A 25,034-nucleotide genomic window follows, 5' to 3' on the forward strand; every position below is an offset into this window, starting at 1 on the left:
TCCAGGCCCCTCATAATTTTATATATCTCAATCAGGTCTCCCCTTAGGTCTGTTTTCTTTGAATAGAGGAAGCTAACATCTCCACTCTTTCCTCATAGCCAAAATTCTCCAGTCTAGGCAACATTTTTGTAAATCTCCTCTGCACCCTTTCCAGTGCAATCACATCTTTCCTGTAAGGTGGTGACCAGAACTGCGCGCACTACTCCAGCTGCAGCCTAAGCAGTATTTTATACAGTTCAAGCATAACCACCTCGCTCTTGTGTTCCATGCCTCAACTAAATAAGGCAAGTATTCCATATGCCGCCTTAACCACCTTATCGACCTTACCAGCTACCTTCAGGGATCTGTGGACCTGACTCCAAGGTCCCTTTGTTTCTCTACACTTTTCAGTGTCGTCCTATTTAATGTGTATTCCCTTGCTTTGTTCGGCCTCCCCAAATGCATTACCTCACACTTATCCGGATTGAATTCCATTTGCCACTGTTCTGTTCACCTGACCAGTATATTGATATCTTCCTGCAGTCCGCAGCTCTCTTCTTCATTATCAACCACACAGCCTATTTTAGTGTCATGTGCGAACTTCTTAATCATACCGCCAACATTTAATTCCAAGTCATTGATATATCCCACAAAAAGCAAGGGACCCAACACTGAGCCCTGCGGAACCCCAGTGGATACAGCCTTCGTCACAAAAACACCCATCAACCATTACCCATTACTCTTTATTTTTGCCTCCGAGCCAATTTTGGATCCAACTTGCCACTTTGCCCTGGATCCCATGGGCTATTACTTTTGTGACCAGTCTGCCATGTGGGACCTTATCAAAAGCTTTCCAAAATCCATATACACTACATCATAGCACGACCCTCTTAAAAATTCAATCAAGTTAGTCAGACACAACCTTCCCTTAACAAATCCATGCTGACTGTCCTTGATGAATCCATGACTGTCCAAATGAAGATGTATCCTATCCCTCAGGATTTTTCCAATTTTTTCACCACCAAGGTTAGGCTGACTGGCCTGTAATTACTCGGTCTATCCCTTTCTTCCTTTTTAAACAAAGGTACAACATTAGCAGTCTTCTGGCACCACACCTGTAACCAGAGAGGATTGGAAAATTACAGAACCTCTGCTATTTACTCTTTTGCGTCTCAACAGCCCAGGATACATTTCATCTGGGCCTGGGGATTTATCCACTTTCAAAGCTGCTAAGCCCCTTAATACTTCCTCTTCACTATGTTTATCTCTCCTAATATTTCACACCCCTCGTCACTCATTGCAAAGTCTGCATCACCCCTTTCTTTTGTGACCCGTTCAGAGGCAGTTGATAGTTGTCCACCATTTGTGAGGAAGGTTTGATCCTTCAGGTTGTACTATGGCGTCCTTTATAAGGATTCCATTCTGTATGTTGCAGTTCTTCCAAGTATTTCACCATCGGTCATTAAGGCTGAGGGGATATTGCTGTATGGCTTAGGCGATGGTCCAAAATGGCCGCCTAGATTTGAGATGGGTTGGTGGTATGATTGTGCAGGCAATCTGCTGCGAGACAGGTCATAGTTGATTTCAATTTGACAATCTGAGCAACCAATGTAAGGTACTCCTATTGGTCTCATCGGGCCCAGTGGTGTGTCCACTTTCATCTGCACTTCCATTTAGATGATTGGCTAGTCAGAACATTTGCGGGACTGCAGTCAACTATTCAATGGATTCTCTTCATTTGGGTGTCTGGTTTTGGGTAACGGGAAACTGTTTCCTTGCCAGTTAACTGCATTTCACACTTGTGAACCTATTCGCATGGAGGATGCTACATACATGTTCAATTTAATCTGTCCCTCTGCAGCAACACTCTTTAAAGTTTGCAATAAAAATCTCCCTGTCCAGTGGCCTCTGAATTGCTCCAGTGTCGTTCAGCATTGATAATCTCGTAACTTCTGCGGGTAGGTTCTGGTGAAGAACATTCTCTGGGTTCACACTATAATCTCCATCTCCAGCTTGAATGGCAGTACATTCCTCATAAATTGAGGGTCATGTCACTGATTTTAAAAGTAAATAAAAGCATTTAAAGAGCTCAATTTTCCCCAATGCCATTTTTTGCCGTACTGCAAGAGTTACTCACGTTTTTTTCTAGCCCAGACTATTCCAAAAAAGTAACTAGCAAGTTTCCTCGTTCTATTTTTTGAATTTGGCACCGTACAGCCAGTCCTTTAGCTTTGGGGGGGGGGGGTGGAGCCTAATGTCTGCACCGGAAAAACAATGCCACCCACCCCCCCCCCCAGCGCACATGCACGGGAAAAAAAGTACGTTTTTGACGTGATTGCTATGGGCGTGCATGCCCTGGGTCAGCATTCGGCCATTTTTAAAGAGCCAGTTGTGTGTGAGAACTTTAATTCTCATTGGAAAAATTGGAGCTGCAATACAAGATGCAACACGGCTCAAGGAGCAAGAATTTCTCGCAGGACCAAGTGGATGCACTGGTTACTGTAATTGTGGCCAGATGGCACGAGCTGGACACCAGCAGAGGTCACACACAAGTTTCACCTAAAGAAACTAAGAAATGCTGGAAGCAACTGGCAGAAGATTACTGTGCAATGGTGACCACCCCAAGGTCTGCAGGCCAGTGCAAAAACAAGTGGCAGGACTTCAATCAAGTAGTGAGTGTAAGTAATATTTTCATTTATTCAATGCAATTGCAATTGTAAATATGACCATCTGTATATGCCCACCCAGCAGAAAGGCACCCTCTCTATAAAAAAAAAAAGTTATATTTTCATTTTTGTAGAGGAAAGTGGCACACAACAAAAGGGAAAGAACTTGAACAGGAGGAGGCCTGGCAAATTTGCAGCCACTGACACCCTTGGAAGACAGGGTCGCTGCTTTGATGGGTCCTGCCTGGAGAAAAGCAACCACCACTGCACAAGCTGGGCCCACACTCGAGGGAGAGGGTAAGTCCTGCAAATTTCACAGTCTGGCTTTTCTAAATGTTAAGTACTATGCGGGCTAGCCATGCTTCGATTCATGGCTGTCTCTGTCAGCTACGCTTCGGTTGATGCAATGTGCTATCATTCATCGTGGTCCTTCAAATGAGCCTGCTGCCTGCGCTGTGTGAGCCTACTCATGCCACCCTGCCCCCTCCTCTGCTGCTAACCATTTGTCTGTGTTCTGTAATATTTTGCAGAACTTGAGGCTAACCCTGACGAGGCTGAAGCTGATGCAGAAGAAGATTCAGACGAGGCCGAGCCTGAAGAGAACATCTTCCAATGTCACCTTCCAGACCAAGAGCATGGGGGTGAAGGGGAGGGGGAAGGCGAGGTGATGGATGAAGCCCACACTGTTGTACTCACTCTGGAGGAGGTGCAGGTGCCAGCCCCTTTCCTGAGTGGTGCGAATGTTGGTGGGACATTCCATGGTTTCTCTCAGTCCGAGGTTGGGGATTCCAGTGGGATGCAGCGAGGCTCACCCAGGCTCCACCATCCGAGGCTGCGGGTCCCAGGGGGGTGCCACGAGCCGCACCCAGGGTGAGTAGGGGAAGGAGAGCTCGACAGCGCTCCCCTGAGGTGCAGGATCTAACAGATGTGGTTCAGATGATGGCAATGAGTGCGTAGAGCATTGACCTTACGTGATGACTCCTGGATACCATCAGTGGGGTGGGTGATTAGGTATCAGGACTGTCGGGAAAAGTAACCACACTCTCTCGAAAAATGGGAACACTGTCCGGGAACACGAGGGAGGGAATGTTGGAGATAGTTGAGACACTGTCAGGGCACGAGGGAGGGAATGTCAGAGTTACTGCTGCAATAAGGGAACACGCCCAGACCCCGCTCCCATTGACTAAATCAACTGCCACTTGCACCTCAATCCCCAGACCAGCCTCTGAAGAGGCCCAAGCAGGGCCTTCCACATTACCGCCTGCCCCCCCCCCCCCCCCCCCATCAAGAAGTGAACATTACCCGAGATGTTCAAAAGAATAAGCTTGGTACCAACCCGATAAATGTTGCGCCACCGCCTGCGGGCAGGTGTGAAGTCAAGAAGATCAAGCGCTGCCGGCGGTCTTAGAATAATGTGGAGGAGAGATGGGTACAGCCTTTCTTTGCTCTTATAATTACTGTTGTAACTGTTTCTCAAATTTAAAGGTTTTTTTGTAAGTTATGTAAATTTCCAAGTTTAAAAGCTTGTAAGTGATATTAACAGAAACCTTTTAAAGTTTGATGCAAGAATATTTTTACTACAGTTAAGTAGAAACAAGTGTTAAAATTTTGACTTAGGATTTAAAATATATTTCTATTATTAACACAACTTTTTGAAGTAAAGAAGAATAATTTCCATTATTTGTTCCATTAACCCAACAACATTACGGAACAGGTCCAAACAGTAATTGAGTCTTCAGGCAGCAAAGCGTTCAGATGAGCTGCTGGCGCAAAGTTTGAGCAGTCGTTAAAGGGGCACGACGGCCCACCCTCCTCCGCTGTCGTGCTCCGGGTTCAGGTAGTTGAATGGCTTCCTCATCTTCGTCCTCCTTGTCACCTGCAACTTCCTCATCATCATCAGCTACTCTCACCTCAGGTGGATCTTCTACCAGCTGCTGCTGCTGCCTCATGATGGCTAAGTTATGCAGCACACAACAGTGAACTGACCAACAATCTCCGGGGAGTATTGCAAGTAGACTATAGAATGGTCCAGGCATCGGAAATGCTGTTTTACGATGCCAATGGTCCTCTCCTGCTGCGCGTTGCAATGTGCAACATGTTGTATCACCGGTCAGTTTCCGTTTGGGTTATGCATGGGGGCGTCATGAGCGAGGTGGCGAGGATGTACCCTTTGTCTCCCAGCAGCCAGCTCTGCCTTTCTGGCTGCTGCTGAAACATGACAGATGTAGCGCTCGCGTAGGATGAAAGCATCATGGGTGCTCCCAGGGTATCTTGTATCAACTGACATGATGTGATGCATGTCGTCACACACGAGCTGTATATTAACGGAGTGGAAGCCTTTTCTGTTCCTGTACATCTCGGAATCCTCCAAAGGTGCTCTCAAGGCAATGTGGGTACAATCAATGTAGCCCTGTACCTTTGGGAAGCCAGCAAACCTGTAGAAGCCCACAGCCCTTTCACGCATTGCCTGGACGGTCATGGGGAACTTTATGTAGTCATTCATCTGGGCATATAGTGCAGCAGTCACCTGCCGAATGCAGATATGTGTTGCATGTTGAGAAATGGCACACATCCCCAGTTGTGGCTTTAAATGATCCGGATGCATAGAATGAAAGTGCAACTGTAACCTTCACTTCAGCTGACAAAGCAGTCCTCCTGACTCTTCTAAGTTGCAGGTCTGCTTTCACCAACTCCCAGATCTCAATTCCAACTTCTTTGCGGAAACGCAGCCTTCTGACAGTCTACATCACTCGGGTGCAGGTATGAACGCCTGTCTTGATATACCCGACATGGGTAATGCCTCCTGCCCATTGTCCTACGTGCTCTGAGGTTCCTCATGCGATGACGTCTAATCAATTGTCTTCTCCGCAGCACCATCGTGTAGAAGGCTTGCACGAGGTATGGCATTGTCAGAATTGCCCCCATGATTAAATTGACCCTTTGCAAGAAGCTCAAAATAACAAGACACAGCTGCTTTGTTCTGTCTCCCCAAGGTTGACGCCCTAGTATGGACCACACCCAGGTCTGTGCATGTGCAATAGGCTTGCTTAAAACGGGAAGCTAGGCATTCAAATGAGAACATTTGGGGCAACCAAATCGAATACAATTCTTTAATTTTAGATTTTTTTCAAAGTACCACCCCACCACCGACTGAACGTCTCCTCACCTGGCTCAGCAGAATTGCTCCCTCGCTCGGGAAACCCCGTCCCCCCCCCCCCGGGCTTTTGAAGCTGAGCCCGTGTTCAGTCGAGGGACCGATTCTGCCGGCCGATGCTCCGACACTAGCCTGGTTTGGAGATGGTCAGTGGTGGCACTCAGAAAAAAATCCAAAATTAAAGAATTGCATTAGACTTCCATTTTCTCCGCTTTGAGTTTGAAAAAATTAAGCTTCATGATGCATATTCAATGTCTTCTTGACTCCCTCCAAAACTTCACATAAAAACAATGGCGTCTCTCTGCGCCAATTTTTTTTAATGTGCGCTGGTTTTTCTTCAGTGCATAGAAGCTTTTTTGGAATGGTCACATATGCTGTCCTCGGAAAAATGTAAGTTGGCCAAACTTGCATTAATGTGAAAAACTGGCGCAGACCCCATGACACAAAACAATCCTAAAAAAATCAAAACTAACCTGAGTTACGCTAGCGCACAATCTTTGGGGAAACTTGGATATTTTAATTTAGGCCTAAAAAACGGTGCCGATCACTGGGGAAAATTAATCCCATAGGAACTACTTTTTCGCTCTTTCTCTTCCACTCATTGGCCGTTTCGCTCTGTCTGTTCCATCATTTGCCGTTTCGCCTTGTCTTCACTCATTGGCCTTCTGCAGTATGTGGAAATAGTGATTCTATTGTTGTGATCCAATTATCTTCAGAATGGTGATTGAAAAAAAATGACTTAACAGTTCGATTTTGCACATTCACCCTCAACGATGCTGAATAAATAAAACAAAATAGCAAGCACAATTGCTGCAGATAATGTGTTTTTTAAGGGTGAGCATCTCTAGTACTGGTTTGTGTGTCTGACCTCTAGCTTTTCCTTAGAACTGAACTTTGTGGTGGTTCCATTGAGAAACTATTGCCCATGTCCTAAGTTGCCTCTTGTCTCTACTCAAGAGAAAGCAGGACGTAAACTGAAAGCGAGAAAGTAAAACTAAGTTACTCGTGCAGTCTATCACCATCACATGACTATATCTACGCTAAACATTATTGACTGTAAAAAAAAAAAAAGTTTGTTTCCACTATTGGCAAACACAGTATAATGTCTGTAAGCTTGTAATGTTTGTAGCTCCACACTGTAGGTGTGGACGTATTGTGTACTGCAACTACAGAGTTAATAATTAAACAGAACCAGGGAGTTCCGGAGACTTCCGAGAGAGCTGCCTGCATGTTCGAAAGCTGTGTGTGCTTGTGCTCTGTGAATATATCTCACTTGGTGGCGAGATGGGATTTTTCGGATGCTTTAAAGCTGAAATTTTGTTGAAGGATTCAGCCAGCCGACAGACACTTTGGAAGCTTCTCTGTCTTTGGAAAAAGCTACAAAATCCGAGGTAAAATACAGCACACAGTCAAAAATGGCGGCACCCGCAGCAGTAATGGGACACTTGGGTAAAGACAAGCCTGAAGGCTCTGTGCCTCAATGCGAGGAGTATTTGGAATAAGGTGGACGAATTAACTGCGCAGTTAGCAGTTAACGGATATGATTTAATTGGCATCACGGAGACATGGCTCCAGGGTGACCAATGCTAGGAACTCAACATCCAAGGGTATTCAACATTTAGGAAGGATAGACAGAGGAAAAGGAAGTGGGGTGGCGATGCTGGTTAGAGGAAATTAATGCAATAGTAAGGAGGGACATTAGCTTGGATGATGTGGAATCAGTATGGGTGGAGCTACGGAATACCAAAGGGCAGAAAACGCTAGTGGGAGTTGTGTACAGACCACCAAACAGTAGTAGTGAGGTTGGGGACAGCATCAAACAAGAAATTAGGGATGTGTGCAATAAAGGTGCAGCAGTTATCATGGGTGACTTTAATCTACATATTGATTGGGCTAACCAAACTGGTAGCAATGTGGTGAAGGAGGATTTCCTGGAGTGTATTAGGGATGGTTTTCGAGACCAATATGTCGAGGAACCAACTAGAGGGCTGGCCTTCCTCGACTGGGTGATATGTAATGAGAAGGGACTAATTAGCAATCTTGTTGTGTGATGCCCCTTGGGGAAGAGTGACCATAATATGATAGACTTCTTTATTAAGATGGGGAGTGACACAGTTAATTCTGAAACTAGGGTCCTGAACTTGAGGAAAGGCAACTTCGACGGTATGGGGTGTGAATTGGCTAGACCAGACTGGCAAAGGATATTTAAAGGGTTGACAGTGGATAAGCAATGGCAAACATTTAAAGACACATGGATGAACTTCAGCAATTGTACATCCCTGTCTGGAGTAAAAATAAAACAGGGAAGGTGGCTCAACTGTGACTAACAAGGGAAATTAAGGATAGTGTTAAAACCAAGGGAGAGACATATAAATTGGCTAGAAAAAGCAACAAACCTGAGGACTGGGAGAAATTTAGAATTCAACAAAGGAGGACTAAGGGTTTAATTAAGAGGGGGAAAATAGAGTATGAGAGGAAGCTTGCAGGGAACATAAAAACTGACTGCATAAGCTTCTATAAATATGTAAAGAGAAAAAGATTAGTGAAGACAAATGTAGGTCCCTTGCAGTCAGAATCAGGTGTATTTATAATGGGGAACAAAGAAATCGCAGACCAATTGAACAAATACTTTGGTTCTGTCTTCACTAAGGAAGAGACAAATAACCTTCCGGATGTACTAGGGGTCAGTGGATCTAGTGAGAAGGAGGAACTGAAGGATATCTTTATTAGGTGGGAAATTGTGTTAGGGAAATTGATGGGATTGAAGACTGATAAATCCCTGGGGCCTAATAGTCTGCATCCCAGAGTACTTAAGGAAGTGGCCCTAGAAATAGTGGATGCATTGGTGATCATTTTCCAACAGTCTTATCGACTCTGGATCAGTTCCTATCGATTGGAGGGTAGCTAATATAACACCACTTTTTAAAAAAGGAGGGAGAGAGAAAATGGGTAATTATAGACTGATTAGCCTGACATCAGTAGTGGGGAAAATGTTGGAATCAATCATTAAGGATGAAAAAGCAGCACATTTGAAAAGCAATGACGGGATCGGTCCAAGCCAGCATGGAATAATGAAAGGGAAATCATACTTGACGAATCTTCTGGAATTTTTTGAGGATGTAACTAGCAGAGTGGACAAGGGAGAACCAGTGGATGCGGTTTATTTGGACTTTCAAAAGGCTTTTGACAAGGTCCCATGTAAGGGAAAATGGGAAGGCTTCTCCTCCCACGAGCGGGCCCCCGATATAGAGGGTCGACGCTCGCCCCAACCCGTGTAACAGCCCCCGGAGTTAGCAGACAGACGAATGGCAAGGTATAACGATCTTTTATTACGAGTGTCCGGGAACACCTCTCATCACAGCTGCCTGTGAGTGGAGATGCTCCCCGAACAGCACAATCATACAACTTATATACATTTCAAAAACCCCTCCATTCCCTGGTAAGACCTCCCTAGATCTCTAATTGGACTACCTTATTAATGCTACTTTGGATTGACAGGCCAAGACCCTCGTGACCACCTTAGGCCATGACGAGAATGACTTCATTAAGTCAGAATTTGTTGATTATCTTTGATGCCCGTCCATTGGTGTGCAAAACCAAAGCACATGGTATTGGGGGTAATGTACTGACGTGGATCGAGAACAGGTTGGCAGACAGGATCGGAGAGTCGGGATAAACGGGTCCTTTTCAGAATGGCAGGCAGTGACTAGTGGAGTGTTGCAAGGCTCCATGCTGGGACCACAGCTCTTTACAATGTACATTAACGATTTAGATGAAGGAATTGAGTGTAATATCTCCAAGTTTGCAGATGACACTAAACTGGATAGCGGTGTGAGCTGTGAGGAGGATGCTAAGAGGCTGCAGGGTGACTTGGACAGGTTAGGTGAGTGGGCAGATGCAGTATAATGTGGATAAATGTGAGGTTTCCATTTTGGGGGCAAAAACACGAAGGCAGAATATTATCTGAATGGCGGCAGATTAGGAAAAGGGGAGGTGCAACGAGACCTGGGTATCATGGTTCATCAGTCATTGAAAGTTGGCATGCAGGTACAGCAGGCGCTGAAGAAGGCAAATGATATGTTGGCCTTCATAGCTTAGGGGATTTGAGTATAGGAGCAGGGAGGTCTTATTGCAGTTGTACAGGGCCTTTGGTGAGGCCTCACCTGGAATATTGTGTCCAGTTTTGATCTCCTAATCTGAGGAAGGACATTCTTGCTATTGAGGGAGTGCAGCTAAGGTTCACCAGACTGATTCCCGGGATGGCAGGACTGACATGTGAGGAGATACTGGATCAACTGGTACTTTCTTCACCTGAGTTTAGAAGGATGAGGGGGGATCTCATAGAAACGTATAAGATTCTGACGGGACTGGACAGGACAGGTTAGATGCGGGAAGAATGTTCCCGATGTTGGGGAAGTCTCGAACCAGGGGACATAGTCTTAGGATAAGGGGTAGGCAATTTAGGACTTGAGATGAGGAGAAATTTCAGTCAGAGAGTTGTTAATCTGTGGAATTCCCTGCCGCAGAGAGTTGTTGATGCCAGTTCAATGGATATATTCAAGAGGGAGTTAGATATGGCCCTTATGGCTAAAGAGATCAAGGGTATGGAGAGAAAGCAGGAAAGGGGTACTGAGGGAATGATCAGCCATGATCTTATTGAATGGCGGTGCAGGCTCGAAGGGCTGCATGACCTACTCCTGTACCTATTTTCTATGTTTAGATGCGACCAGGAAAGGTTTAAAGCATATGTGGATCGGCTAGAAATGTATTTCATTGCAGATAATATAATTGAAGTTCCAGACAATGCAGTCCAGAAACAGGCGATATTAGAACGTAAGAGAGCGATTTTCTTATCGGAAGCTGGACTGGAATTGTATGAAACTCTGATGAAGGTGCTTGTGCCTGACGAGCCAAAGCACACAACGCTTAGAGATTTTAACGAAACTGCAGCAGCACTTTAACCCCAAACCGTTAGAAATTGGTGAAAGCTATCGTTTCTGTATACAAAATCAAAAGGCTGATGAAAGTATCAGTGATCACATTGTAGCATTAAAGAAGCTATCTATTCACTGTAATTTTGGAAACTTTCAAAACCAAGCATTGCGGGATCATTTTTTGTTGGGTGAAAAATGATGCGATCAGAAGAAAGTTATTGACGACCGATGACTTGACTATTGAGCTTGCTTGTCAGACAGCGAGGTTGATGGGCATGGCCGATCAATATTCCTGAGAATTGCATAATAATTATAGTCGTCAGTCAACCGAGGTGAATCGCCTGCAGATTCAAAGTAAAAGACGGTGGGGGCCCAAAGTGTCAGAAACTGGAAATTCTAACAGAGCGTCGAAGTTGTGCTATAGGTGCCTGGGGCAACACATTGCTCAAAGTTGTCCATATGTGAAGGCAGAGTGTTTGTTCTGCAGAAAGACTGGGCATCTTGCGAAGGCATGCCGACTGAAGGATAAATCGGCTTTTAAAGCTATGAGTCCAGCGTTCAAAGCTACGAGTAGAAATCCCCAGAGACTACATAGCATGGAGGAATAACAGGACATGGAGATGTTAGAGTTGAACGTCTTCAGGAGCACGAGGTTAACGGACGGCGATTCGAAAAGTATCAAAATCCACATAAATGTTGCGGGATTCAAGATACCAATGGAACTCGACACAGGTGCATCCATGAGTGTAGTACCGGAGTCGCTATACCTCGACAAATTGTGTGATTTTCCATTGGGGAAAGCCAAGATGGAGCTGCAAGGCTACTCGGGAGAGAAAATTCCTGTGGTAGGTGGTATCACCGTACCGGTGAAATATAAGGATTTCAGAACTTGCCTCTAATAGTAGTGAAAGGAGACAAGCCTGCCTTACTAGGAAGAAATTGGTTGAGACCACTGAAGCTGGATTGGAGTGAAATTTTCCTTGTGGAAGCGAGATTTGCATCAACTGATATCAAGTAGTATCCGAAGGTGTTCTACAAAACAGGCAGTCCGATCCAAGGCTTCAAGGCGATTGTCAGGGTACAGAAGGACGCTAGATCGGTTTACTGCAAGCCACGTTCTGTACCATATGTACTCAAGGAGAAAGTGGAGCAAGAACTCAAAAGACTCGAGACTGAGAACATTATTTCTAAGATAGGTTGATGTAATTGGGCTACACCCATTGTTGTTGTACCTAAGTCCGATGGTAAGGTAAGATTGTGGTGATCAAGTAACCGTAAACCAGGTTCTAGAGGGTAATGTCCCCTGTACATTGCCAAATAAAGAAGATTTGTTCACAACATTGACAGGTGGTCAGATCTTAAAGCTGGATCTTACGAATGCCTACTTACAGCTTTAACTAGATGAGGATTCCAAGTCATGCTTGACTATAAATACTCATTGTTGTGTATCTGTAAAGCATGCACTCCCATGTTCCACCACCAGCGAGTGCATCCCCTGAAGTCCCAAGGGATCCCAGCATCCCTTGGGAGCACTGTATATAAGCCGGGCCCTAAGGCCTTTTCCTCACACTCGAGTGTCTTAAAGACTGAGCTCACTGTTACTTTAACCTCCCTGTGTGCAGTCTCATCTGTGTTAGGCTTAGATAAGCATTGTGTTCCTATCAATTTAATAGGCTACCGTTTGGAGTGTCTTCCGCCCTTGCCATATTCCAAGGGGTGATGAACCAGATTTTGCAAGGTATTGAAGGAGTAGTATGTTTGCATGAAATACTAATTTCCGCACCAAATAGGCAAATTCGTAACCTATTGAATGAAGCCCTCAACCGACTAGAGAAGCACAGAGTACGAGTATCTGCTCGTAAGTGTGAATTATTTAAAAACTCAGTGGAGTACTTAGGGTACAGAGTAGACAAAAGATGGTTTGCATCAACCATGGGAAAGCTGGATGCAATCAGAAATGCACCCACTCCCATGAATGTCACTGAACTTCATTCATCCTTGGGTCTTTTGTACTATTATGGGAAGTTCCTACCAAATTTGGCTACAGCATTACATCCACTGAATGAACTATTGAAAAAAACAGGTCCATTGGAAGTGGTCAAAAGAATGCGATACAGCATTCAAGGAGTGTAAAAGCAAATTGGTAGAGAGCACCATGTTAGTTCACTATGACATATATCTAAGGAGATTAAGCTGGCATGTGATGCCTCTCCGTATGGAGTTGGGGCAGTGATCTCTCGTATCATGTAGTGGGGAGGAGAGACCAATTGCTTTTGCTTCATGCACTCCGTGCCAATGAAAGTAATTATGCGCAAATTGAAAGGGAAGCTTTGGCATTAATTTTTGGGGTCAAGAAGTTTCACAGATACTTGTATGGTAATAAGTTTATCATCATTACGGACCTTAAGCCCCTAACAGCAATCCTCCATCCAAAGTCCCCAGTTCCAACATTAGCTGCAGCCCGAATGCCGAGATGGGCTTTGATTTTGTCAGCATATACATATGATATTGAATAGATGATCAGCTGATCACAGTAATGCTGATGCAATGTCTAGATTGTCTTCCCCATCACAAGTTACACCCAATAGGGAAGAAGTGTTCTATTTTTCTTACATTGATGAACTGCCAGTCACAGCTGAAGAGATTGGAAGAGCAACCAATTGTGACCCAGTGATGTCAAAGGTGTGTGATTATATTGCAAAAGATATTAATTCATTCCTTCGAGTGAAGAATGGATGATCAGTGTATAAAGATTGTATCATGTGGGGTGCAAGAATGATTATACCAAATAAATTCAAGTCCAAATTATTAGCAGACCTCCATGACCAGCACCTGGGAATGTGCTTGACCAAGAGTTTTGCACGCAGTTATTTATGGTGGCCAGGTCTTGATAAAGATATAGAGTACATAGTGAGTCAGTGTACGACATGTCAATCAGTCAGCAAGCAACCACCATCAGTACCATTACAGCCATGGAAATGGCCTCCCAGGATGTGGCAAAAGCTACATATTGATTTTGCTGAGTTAGAAGGACAACAATTGTTCATTGTGATTGATAGCATTCAAAGTGGGTTGAGATGTTTCCAATGTGGAAAATAACAAGTAAAACATTGGACATTTTGCACAGATTATTTTCTTCATTTGACCTCCCAGAAGAAATTGTTTTGGATAACGGACCACAATTTCGTTCCGAAGAATTTGCACAGTTCACGAGCAAAAATGGTGTGAAACATACCAAGGTTCCACCATACCATCCTGCTTTGAATGATGCAGCAGAGCGCACTGTACAAATTGTAAAACGTGCCCTCATAAAACAAATGTTAGATCCAAATCCAAAGAAACGACAGTTGTCATTGGATCACAAATTGCCTAATTTTTTGATTACATATCGTAATACTCCTTATACAACTACTGGTAGAACACCAGCAGAGTTGTTTCTCAAACAACAGCCACAAACCAGATTCTCGTCAAAACCACATTTGGCACAGTCCGTAGACAAGACATAATTAAGACAGAAAGAGAATCATGATAGAGGTAGAGTAAAGGAGAGAAATGTGACATTAAACCAGAAGGTGAGAGTGAAGAACCATCACCATAAATGGTTAAAGTGGTTACTAGGAAGAGTGGCGACGATATGTGGTCCTCGCACATATTTGGTAAAGATAGTTGATAATGAACAGGTTAGGTTTGTTCATATTGATCATTTTACCTGCATACATGGCAGGAGTTGAAGGTGGGAATGATTCAATTATTTCTAACTCATCCAGATAATTTTGATATACCAGTAGCATATCCTACATCCAGTGTACTGGAAAGGAATCCAAGAGAAAATCAGAATGTAAGTCTGAGTCCGAGTCAGGAACACAGAGTCTGGAGTTAGTGAGTTCAAATGAAAATCAAGGAAATTCCGTGGAGGATAACGTTCCTCAGGAGTAGCCTCAAAGGAGTGCAAATTCGACACCATGTTTGGAAGGTTCTGTTTGAGAGCGAAGGTATCCTCTTCGAAACAGAAAATAAGTGGTTAAGTTAAATTTGTAAATATGGAAAAAAAAGTCTATATCCTGTTATGTATAAACATGCAAGTTATGTATGATATAATAATTTCTTCATTAAGGAGGGAGAAGTGTAATGTCTGTAAGCTTGTAATGTTTGTAGCTCCACACTGGATGTGGACATATTGTGTACTGCAACTGCAGAGTTAATAATTAAACAGAACCAGGGAGTTCCGGAGACTTCCGAGAGAGCTGCCTGCCATGTTAGAAAAGCTGTGTGTGCTTGTGCTCTGTGAATATATCACACAGGGGAATCCCACAAGCCACAAAATAAGTTTTGAATATTTTCAAGTGTCCATTCTATGGGTACAAGTTTCCCCAGGAGTTGCTCCATTTTTTTTTGGGAGCAACTTGATTTTTCTGGACTATCTTTTTAGTTGCAATTCTGGCCAATTAATTTGCGGCAGTGTAAGTGAGTGAGTTCGTTTTTTTGGGGGTTTTTTTTCAAAGGGGGGCATTCCCAGCCACTTAACCCTGTTTTAGGCATTTGGCCAGCAAAAAATTGCTCCAAACTAACTTAGGCCAGCTTATGTTGCCACTTCTGTCCGCACAGAAAAACCTTACGCAGAGTTAAGGAATCAGCGCAAGTAACTACATTTAAAGCACCATCCAGCACCAAATAAAGCACAAAGTAATAAGCAATTAATTAACAAATAAAATAGAAGGAACCCTGTCCCTAAAGCACCAAAATCAATCAGTAAATAATAAATAAAAAAATAGAAGTCCTACCTTGGGGGACGCAGCGGGCTGCCAATGAGGGAGCCCATTCGTCCAGGGCTAGGGAAGGTGTGCTTCGGGCCCCACCCACACACAGCCTGCAGCGCGTACTCGGTTTCAGCCTGCCAGGAGCTACTGCCCCCAATCCATTGGGCCACGCTGCGTTGTGACCGAAGAGAGGCTGGGGAGCGGCCAGAATACCAATGACTTTTTTCGGCACGCTTGGAGGCGGACAAAAACGGCACAACTCTGGTGAGGCTGCCAAAAAAATAGGTTAGGGAAACTCTAGCCCTGTGGGCCCAAGTTTCCCAAGGCGTTGCTCCTTTTTCTTTTGGAGCAACTAGATTTTTTTTTTGGAGTAACTTTAAAAATTGCAATTCTCCCCATTTAAATTGCTCCAGTGTAAGTGAGTTAGGTTTTTTAGTTTTTTTTTCAAAAGGGGGTGTTACCAGCCACTTATGCCTGTTTTGGCCATTTAGCCAGTTTAGCCAGCTAAAACTTAGGCCAGAGTAGTGGCCACTTTTGTATGTTCTGGAAAAACCCTGAGGTGAATTAAGAGATTAGCGTAGGTAGCCAGAGATAAGGGGCGGGGAGGTGAGGGGTGGAGGAGGGAAGTGAAGTGAGAGCACCAAACACCTTCTCAACAGCATTCATTAAGCATAAAAACCATCAATAATAATTAAAAAGTAAATAAATAAAAAATAAAACTTAAGTCCTACCTTCATACTAGGCCAGGGAAGTCAGCGGGCCGGGAGGCCACTCAGCCGGCGATAGGGGCGGGAGAGCTCACAGGCGGGCAGGAGAACTCAGAGTTAAGGGTGCCGGTGGATGGCGCTTGGCGTGGAGTATTGGTAACTGAGCCGTGGAATGTGAAGTAGTGAGTGCGACAGGCTGGTTCTCCGCAGTGACCAACAGTCTGCCCCGGTACCGGCCCCGGCGGGTGTAAGTGCAAATAGCGGACGGACGGGTGTCAACAGCAGCTCTGAGCAAAGGTCAGGCGCACCCACCTATTCCCAACGTAGCCAATCGCTGGCTCTTCTGCCGCATTCATGCACACGTCAAGACCAAGACTGGCGAGCTGGGCTGCCCTGCCCAGGGACCTGATGAACAGCGCTACATTATTTGCAGAGGATGTTGAAATCAAATGCTTCTGAGCCGATTTACTTGCATTGCTTACAAGAAAAGAGCCAGTCAGCTCCAAAACAAGTAGGAACGGAATCCTGGGCTAGAAGTCCTACCTTCATCTGACCACTCGGCCAGGGATAGGGTCGGCAACTGCGAGCATCGGGTCCCTCTCAGGCTGCAGGACGTGCTGGGGGCGAGGAGCTACTGCACGTGCGCGTACACTCTAGCGCGCATATGCAGAGGTCCCGGCACTGTTTTCAGCGCCGGGACCTGGCTCCGCTCCCACTGGATGTGGTGCGTCACACCGAGGCTGAAGACGTCCTGAGGAGCGGGGAGAATTGTAAGGTAACTTTTCGCCGCCCTTTTTACTCTAGATAGTCGTGAGATGTGCCATACGGGGGGTGTGGGGGACACGACACAACAAGGGGCCCTAAACTCTTGTAATAAACTTGGCTCGACTGTCAATGATTGTGGTTGGCTGATTTTTTTTTCATACTATAGATGGATAGGAGGTTTAAATGTGTTGCCAGTAAAATCTTTCTCAATAATTAATTAAAGTTGCCATGTTGGGTACGTGAAATTTTAACAAAAGGTCCAGTTGCAGTCCGCATACTACTTGTTTGTATTTTGGACCTGACCTCCTTCATTCTGATAGAGCTAACAAAACTGATCTTGTTTTAGTTAACATTTCACTTTGAGTTTGTTTGGGTTGAGGCTGTTAATTGATTTAATGACCTTATGGCAACTCTAGTTTGTGAATTGTTAACCAACTGGATGTTTTGAAATAACTTGTTCCATTTACGTTTAATGCAAATAACATGGATAATTATTGGTAATGACAATTTTATATAATATAGTTTAAATTATTGTACTGTATTCACTTAATTGGGATGGCATTAGAAATACATGCTGTTTTAAATTTACGCATTGTTAAATATTAATGTCTTGACAGAAAATAGTTTTGAGGTGCTTCATTATTGTGTGTCGATGATCTTGCTAAAGTGTATTATTGCTGTTATAGGGTTGGTTTATTTTTTGACCTTGGTCAATCAGCTGCATTTGGCTCGCCTGGTTTACACATGGGATATTGTTCAAGAATATTACCCTAGTAATGTAAATCAACTTAAGATTTTATTAATCATATTACTGCACTGGCACACCTCCAAGCTCTCAACCTTTTGTAAGAAATTGTTCAAATATATTAGCTACTGACTCAAGACACTATCCTATTGAACTACTGTTCAAAATGTGCTTCCATAGTTTTCACTAACTAGCATTTACAATGAGTGAGGCTCAATGAGATTTGATGCTTCCTAAAGTACATAGATTGATCTAGTCAGTTAATTAAGTAGTTCAGGCATCAAATTGATTCCTAAAATGGAATTAAATGGTTCTTTGATAGCCAATACAATAAGTCTGCTGTTAGAAAAGCAGCTTGTTAATCGTTGCCATTGACAAAGAAGCCTTCTTTGTATTATGCTTGTTGACAAGACCAAAATATCCAAATAAGATGCAGAAGAAACTAACTCCAAATTACTTTCATCTGATGCAAATCGGTCTCTTTTTTTATTTTAGAGTCGTGCCCCTATTTCAGCCAAGCTTGTGGCCAACATGCTGTCAGTTGCTGGAGCAGATCATATTATCACCATGGATTTGCATGCCTCTCAGATACAGGTTAGTACAAAACATTGCACCATTTTAGTCAAATAATGGGATCAGACCATATGACCTTGCCAAGATGTATTTTGTTGGGTGAGGTGTTTCTCCAAAAGTTTCACAGGGTCCGGTATACCTTATTAGCCATACGTCTTCTACTATTTAACTACACATTCTGTTTACTTTACACAGCCAATAGAAAGCTGCAAGAATTGTCCCCCCACCAAAAAAAAAACTTTCCATTCTTGGATGAAAAAACCTGCATATTTAATGGTCCTTAAAGGAATACTCGAGGGATGTTGCTGTCGGGTGCAAAATTAAAATAAAATCTTGTCTTTTAATATGCTGCTCTGCCAGCATATTAGTCCATTCCAAATAGCGTCTTGTGAAAATGATAGCTGGACTGTCTGCTGAGCTTAGTGTATTGGGGTTTTATTTTAGTCCGGTACCTGGAGGAGCAGGGACTCCACTTCAGCACTATCGCATCGTTGGCTATGTTGGTAGACCTCAGATCAGCGTGGGAAGATTCCGGTGGCACAGATCAAGATATGTGGCTATTGATGAGAGAGAGAAAAAACAGATTGCAGAGGTAGGTGTACATCTGTCCTTTTTTTAAACATGGGGAGCTGGCAGACATTGTGTAGAAAAATGAAATTCGAGCCTTCCCTAGAGTATTCCTTTAATGAATGCCTGCCTCTGCACCCATTATTGACCTGAGATTTGTAGTGAGCATAATGGGAGAACGAACTGATGAGTCGCTGGACTGAATTTTTTGAACTAATCATGCCGATTTAATGTGCTGCTGTGGGGATATTATGTAGATTTTGTCTCTGGGTGGTAAAATTAGTCTCTGATCTTATTTGTAACTGCAAATTCTAGTGATTGATCAGGTTCGACTTAGCTTGTTTTTTTTTGCATTGACTCAAGTACATTCAGATTTTAGGCATTTAATGGAGACGAAAATCTGAATAAAGAAATCCTCACAATGGATTTGATTAAGCTGTTGCAGTACAGGTACTTGCTGATTGCATTTATTATATCTATGAATACATGTATTCTAACTGTTGAATCATGCTAATGAAAGCAACTAAGGATTGTTCTTATTTTTAATTTGGATGAAATGGTTTTTGTTCAATATGTGCCTTAAATTGCTCTGCACTGAAGAGTTGTGGACAATTTGTATCTGACTCGATACATAGTTGTTCAGTTGGTTAATTTCCTATCTGTGCCAGCACTTGGAACAAATATATTTGAAAAATATGTGATTGTAACAATGAATGTTGGTTAATATAATGAATGGACTTTTGCTGCCAGTTGATGAAAAGCAAAACCTAAAACTTCCAGGTGAAATGTTCAGTGTGCTGGAAGATCCAGTGTTCGTAGCGGATTTACTCAACGTGCTGTTACAGCTGTATTAGTGGAACTAAGAATAATGGACATCTAGCCTTTTTACAAAGCTGATGGCTTTCATTTTCTTCTGTTAGGGTTTCTTTGATATCCCTGTGGATAACTTGTATGCAGAACCAGCAGTACTGCAATGGATAAAGGAGAATATTCTCGAATGGAAGAATTCTATAATTGTCTCCCCAGATGCTGGTGGAGCTAAAAGGTGAGTTGATAAGTCAAACTGAGACACAAATGTGCATGGCCTGAGTTTGTAATGGATTGCTCTGGTTGTATTGTGAAAGTTGAGTCAATACAACTTGCTGTTGCTAGTTAAAGATAAAATTGCACTTTAATTACTCTAATTCTTCAGGCCATAAGCAAATGTTAAAATAATGATTGTACTGTACATGACCTTCTGTTATGAATGCAAAAATAACTTGCCCAATTCACATCACATGCCTCGCAGCTTGATCTATATAATGTAGCATTATTCCAGCTGAGGAAGCTGTTGACTCTTGACATGAGTTGCAGTTTGTGATTACTAGTATGTTGTAATGCAGTTGTTCATGATTTTGTCTTCAGGGTGACATCAATTGCTGATAGGCTGAATGTTGAATTTGCTCTGATCCACAAAGAAAGGAAGAAGGCAAGTGAGGTGGATAGAATGGTGCTTGTTGGCGATGTTAAAGACCGGGTGGCTATTCTTGTGGATGATATGGCAGACACATGTGGAACCATATGTCATGCTGCCAATAAGTAAGTAAATGTGAGCAAAATGGTTCCTGAAAGATAGTTTTTCCAATGCTGTGTCCTGAGTTTGCATGTGTGTACTGGGAGAAGGGTAAGGTATGGGAAAACCCTGGGAGAAGGCTTTGCCTGCTGTTCCCTTGAATTGCAGGAAGTTGTGCAGGCTTCATCAAAGGTTTAAGAATAAGGTTGCTGAGAGCTAGGCTAACTCGCACGGCATTTTTGTTTTTCAATTACTTTGTGGTATACTTTTTTGGGAATATATAAAATGGATGCATTTTCAAGTTCACTTTCAGGCTTTTGAAAGTGAGGTTTTTTTTAAAAAGTGTGTTTAACTGGTATCCAAGTGAGCATGATTGCATTAGGTTTGGCATGTTTTTCTAAATTTTTGTATTTTACCTTTTTTTTTCCCCCCCCCACACACTCTTTGAAAGTACCCCTCTTAGGATGGGTATTCCTCTGGGAATTTATACCTTCAGCACCAGAGGATGAGGAATATCTCTGTAGGAATGTACAAAGTCGGATGCACCTGCATCGGCCTGTTCTTGACTAAGTAGACTAGTCTGTAAATCCTGGCCGAGTTATTTGCGCATGTCTTGAGATCTGTCTCCTCCACTTGTTTCACCAGGTCTCTGAACTTTGCCACCTCCTGCAAGCCGATCTGCAAACTTCGCCTAGGACTAGGATAGCAGTGCTTATGTTGTACATCAAGTTGCTGATGTCCTGTTTACCACAGCTCATGATCACTTGCTCACTTTGAAAACTATCAGAGATGGAGAAGGCTTTGCGCTGACCGGAAAAATTAGAATGTTTCCTTTTAAAAGCTGGAATGTATACCATGCACGACTATGGGCTGCCTTGTGATCGTGAGAAAGGCTAACTGATTCTCAAGTGATTATCATGTGTCTTAAAATCAAATGCTAAGAAGAGTTGAAAGTGTTTATTACAATCATTCCATAGCATTACACTTTTAAGTAGCTACATTTATGCTAAACTAGCCTTAGCAAACTTCCCCAATGCATTAATATTTTTCCTCACCTATAATGACCTCGTTTAATAGGGAATGGTATTTACCTGCTATGTCCCCTCATCCAAGGGGAGCAGACTTCTGAGAAGGTGAACCTCTGACCCAAAGATGGCAATCTATCTTTGCTGCACAACCCTGAACATCACCTCCAAAATGTGCTCTGTTTAGGAACAGTCATTCCTCACTTTATTCCTCCCTGCCCCTGACCGCAGACCACACCTAGAGTACTGCATACAGTTATCTAAAGAGGGATATTACTTGCATTGGAGGCAGTTCAGAGAAGGTTCACTACATTCCCTGTGGTGATCCTCAGAGATAATGACTGCATGTAACTTTTTCAAATTCTGCAGACTATTTCAGCCACTGCTTTGCAAGGTTTTCCTCGTGAATGCTCACATTTACCAAGAAATGAGGATTGTTGATGGAGTACCTGCTGGGTTAAGACCACAATTTTTTTTTGCTAAACTTGAGACCTCAAAACAAATTCAATGGCTTATTTTCCATAGTTTACCTGTTGCATGTACAAGCAATGCAAATCATAATACGTTCTGCTCTCCATGCCTTAAAGCAGCATCCTTTTAGAAATTGTCCAACTGAGTATATTTTGCTTCTCATGTTTGAAGTTTCCAAGCAAAGGAATCTGATGAACGGGAGCTTGGAAAACGTCCCCTTCAATGAGTATGTTACTGTATCTTAGCACATGATTCCAATTTCCTCCAAGCAGCCTCTACTTATTGAATTCATGTGATTTTTCTTTCCTTTCTTGGTTTGACGAGATTTTTCTTGGTGCTTTTAGTTCACTTTGATCTGTCTTGGTTTAAGTGTAGAAATGTTACAGGAAGGTCTTGAAGTCAATTATCACAAAGGCGTATCTGACGGGCAGTGCATACAGTCTCAAAATATAATAGATTAAAAGGAAGCCAAATGTAAATGAATCTTGAGTCTGAAAGTGGAATCCTGGAATCTCTATAGAAGACAAAGGAGGCATTTCTGTATCCTGGGTATGCCCCAAAATCTAATCGTACAATAAATTAACAATAGTAGCAGCCAATTTAAGATAATCTCTCTCTTACATCAAGCGGTTTAGATTCCTTTTATGGAAGTTAGAATTAAAGACTGGACCAAGTGTCTAGCTTTTTAGGCTTTTTTCTGGTGAATACCCTGTGCATGAGTGCAAGCAAGTTCCTGGGAGTCTATCTGCTGGTGAATTCCACTCAGATGGCGTTGGGTTAACATCATTGCAGTAAGGGGAAATGGGGATTGGAAAAGTATTACAGAAAGAGCCAACACGGAAAAATAACTGATGTACTGAATTGCAACCGGTGGAAATTCCCAAATCTGGCCTCCTTGTAATAGCGTAAGCTTCAATGGTTTACATTGCTTCCTGATGGGTAAATTATGTCACCCCCCCCCCCCCCCCCAAAACATCATTAAACTCCTGTTACCCTCATAAAAGGAGTCTAAACCGCTTGCTGTAAAAGAGAGATTATCTTAAATTGGCTACTACTACTGTTAAGCACAAGGTGTGGACTATACTGGTGAACTGAGTAATATGGTTGTCCAATACTGAGGCCAGGATGGTATTTAAAGGTAGGTATGCCATAAATTATATCTGGCTTAGAGTTTCTGATTTTTACCAAATCTTCAGAAAACCCTGAGTTGTCATTCATTTATAAAAAAAAAAGGCTAGTTTGATTGGATGCCACTTTAGAAAGTTTTGAGAGGCACAAGTAGAGTTTACAGATCATTACAGTAATCAAAAATTAGACTGCGGAGTCCTTCCAGGTCAGTACTTACTAAGCCATTTTGCTGCCCTAACATGCGAGTAGGAATGCTTCTTCTGATCTGCCCTGTTTTGGCTGCAACTGACATGCTACTCTGGGTAGAAGCTAAAGTGGTTCTGCTTATGAAGGTGGGAATAAAAACCACCTACTTTGCTGTTCCATGCCTCAAAGCAAGTGCACCATTGTTTTGCATTTTGATGTCTGGTGACCAACATGTGCAAAAATGCCACTGTGCACCATTACATTTCAATCAACTTGTTCAACTTTTTAGATGTTTAAAGAGAATTATTTTAAAGTAGTATGTTTGCAGTATCTTAACGTCTAGTTACTATAGTTTTTAACATTGTGTATTTTTTTGTTCAGATTGCTGTGTGCTGGTGCTACCAAAGTTTATGCTATCCTTACTCACGGTATCTTCTCCGGCCCTGCCATTAGCCGAATAAACCAGGCTGCTTTTGAAGCTGTTGTTGTAACAAACACCATTCCACAAGAAGAAAAAATGAAAATTTGCTCAAAGGTTCAGGTAAAAATGATCTTTGGCTTTCATTTGAAAGAATGAGTAATGCACTGATTACACAGATACTTAGCCTGTCCACTTACTTTTCAGGTGATTGATATATCCATGATCCTCGCTGAGGCAATACGAAGGACCCACAATGGAGAATCCGTGTCTTATCTGTTCAGCCATGTTCCCCTGTAGGGTGATGAAATTTCAACTTATCTGCGTTGTTCTGGACTGAACAGTGCTCTGCTCCATTTCTGAGGACCTCATCGTTATTTACTTGGATACTGCAGTTAATCAGACCCAGCTTAAAAGGGCCCACTGCTGTGTCAAACTGTATAGATTACATCCATACTTGCAATTTGAAGGCATGAAAACTTAACTTTTAAATGTCATGAACTGGATTTTATTTCTCACCATCACTGTTTCTAGAGAAAAAATTGTGCTGTGGAAAAGACAGCCGGGTTCTGTTTTTGTACTTTGTTAGAAATGTAAGCTTTTGAGAAGTGAATTTCTATGAAATCTCACGCGTTACTGGTTATGTGGCTTTTCTACACCAGCGCACAAGCCTGCTAAATATTTGTGGCTATGTGCTGATTCTTTTTATGGGAAATACGTATTTGAAAAAAAAATCTGTTCAAGATGCAACTCAGTAGTAATAATTATCAACCCACATTCCGTAAGATATTAATGATTTGGATTCCGATATGGTCGCCTACTTGCATTCTGTAGCAACAGAAGGAAACTGATGAGTGAATTCACAAATTGGTTAATAAATGAATGCCAATACCTATACAATTTTGAAATGTGGGAACTGTTGATTTACAGCCAAATTACAATGTGTTTGTTGAGTGGCTTAAATAAAATGTGTTCTCTGCAGAAAAAATAGTTTGCTGCAATAATTTGCTATTTTTATCCAGAAGCCAATCGAGCAGGTATGTAGAAGTTAACAAACAGTAAGAATTCAATTCTTGCAAGTGCAGCAGCTTCATATTAAGGTGCAAATCAGCATCCAGCCTCATCCTGTTCACAATATCTAAAGTACAGCTGTTCTGGGTTAACAAGGTGTTGACTTAAATTGAGCACTGGTCCCATTGGGGAAGAGTCAGCTGCTGAGCTTTTGTTTGCGCTTTGCATGTGGCCTTTCTCAAAGGCAGGTTTTGTTCGTCAGATGAGCAAGCTTTTTTGAAATTTGAGAAATAAACTTTGAATAATGATTTGGAGAGTGTCACCTAAAATAAATTTAGTACTCTATCTCTCTGCACCAAATGATTGAAGAAGACTGCAGTAATGTGGTCCATGTAG

The 25,034-nt window shown here is 42.7% G+C and overlaps 1 protein-coding gene across 2 annotated transcripts in view; it reads left to right on the forward strand.

The window, feature by feature from the left end:
- The window catches only part of LOC139276227 (ribose-phosphate pyrophosphokinase 2), a 46,481-nt gene extending 21,866 nt beyond the window's left edge, over window positions 1-24,615 (forward strand). Inside the window, exons 1-6 of one of the 2 annotated variants that reach the window (XM_070893884.1) lie at window positions 18,204-18,301; window positions 18,725-18,872; window positions 19,768-19,892; window positions 20,252-20,425; window positions 23,591-23,750; window positions 23,835-24,615. In XM_070893884.1, coding sequence (XP_070749985.1) covers window positions 18,285-18,301; window positions 18,725-18,872; window positions 19,768-19,892; window positions 20,252-20,425; window positions 23,591-23,750; window positions 23,835-23,927 — 717 coding nt within the window. In that variant the 5' untranslated portion in view covers window positions 18,204-18,284 and the 3' untranslated portion in view covers window positions 23,928-24,615. Of the gene's footprint in view, window positions 1-18,202; window positions 18,302-18,724; window positions 18,873-19,767; window positions 19,893-20,251; window positions 20,426-23,590; window positions 23,751-23,834 lie in introns of those variants that run through there. The other variant, XM_070893883.1, reaches the window with a different exon arrangement.
- Window positions 24,616-25,034: the final 419 nt, after the last annotated feature.

Source organism: Pristiophorus japonicus, chromosome 11, assembly GCF_044704955.1.
Source record: "Pristiophorus japonicus isolate sPriJap1 chromosome 11, sPriJap1.hap1, whole genome shotgun sequence".
NCBI lineage: Eukaryota > Metazoa > Chordata > Chondrichthyes > Pristiophoridae > Pristiophorus > Pristiophorus japonicus.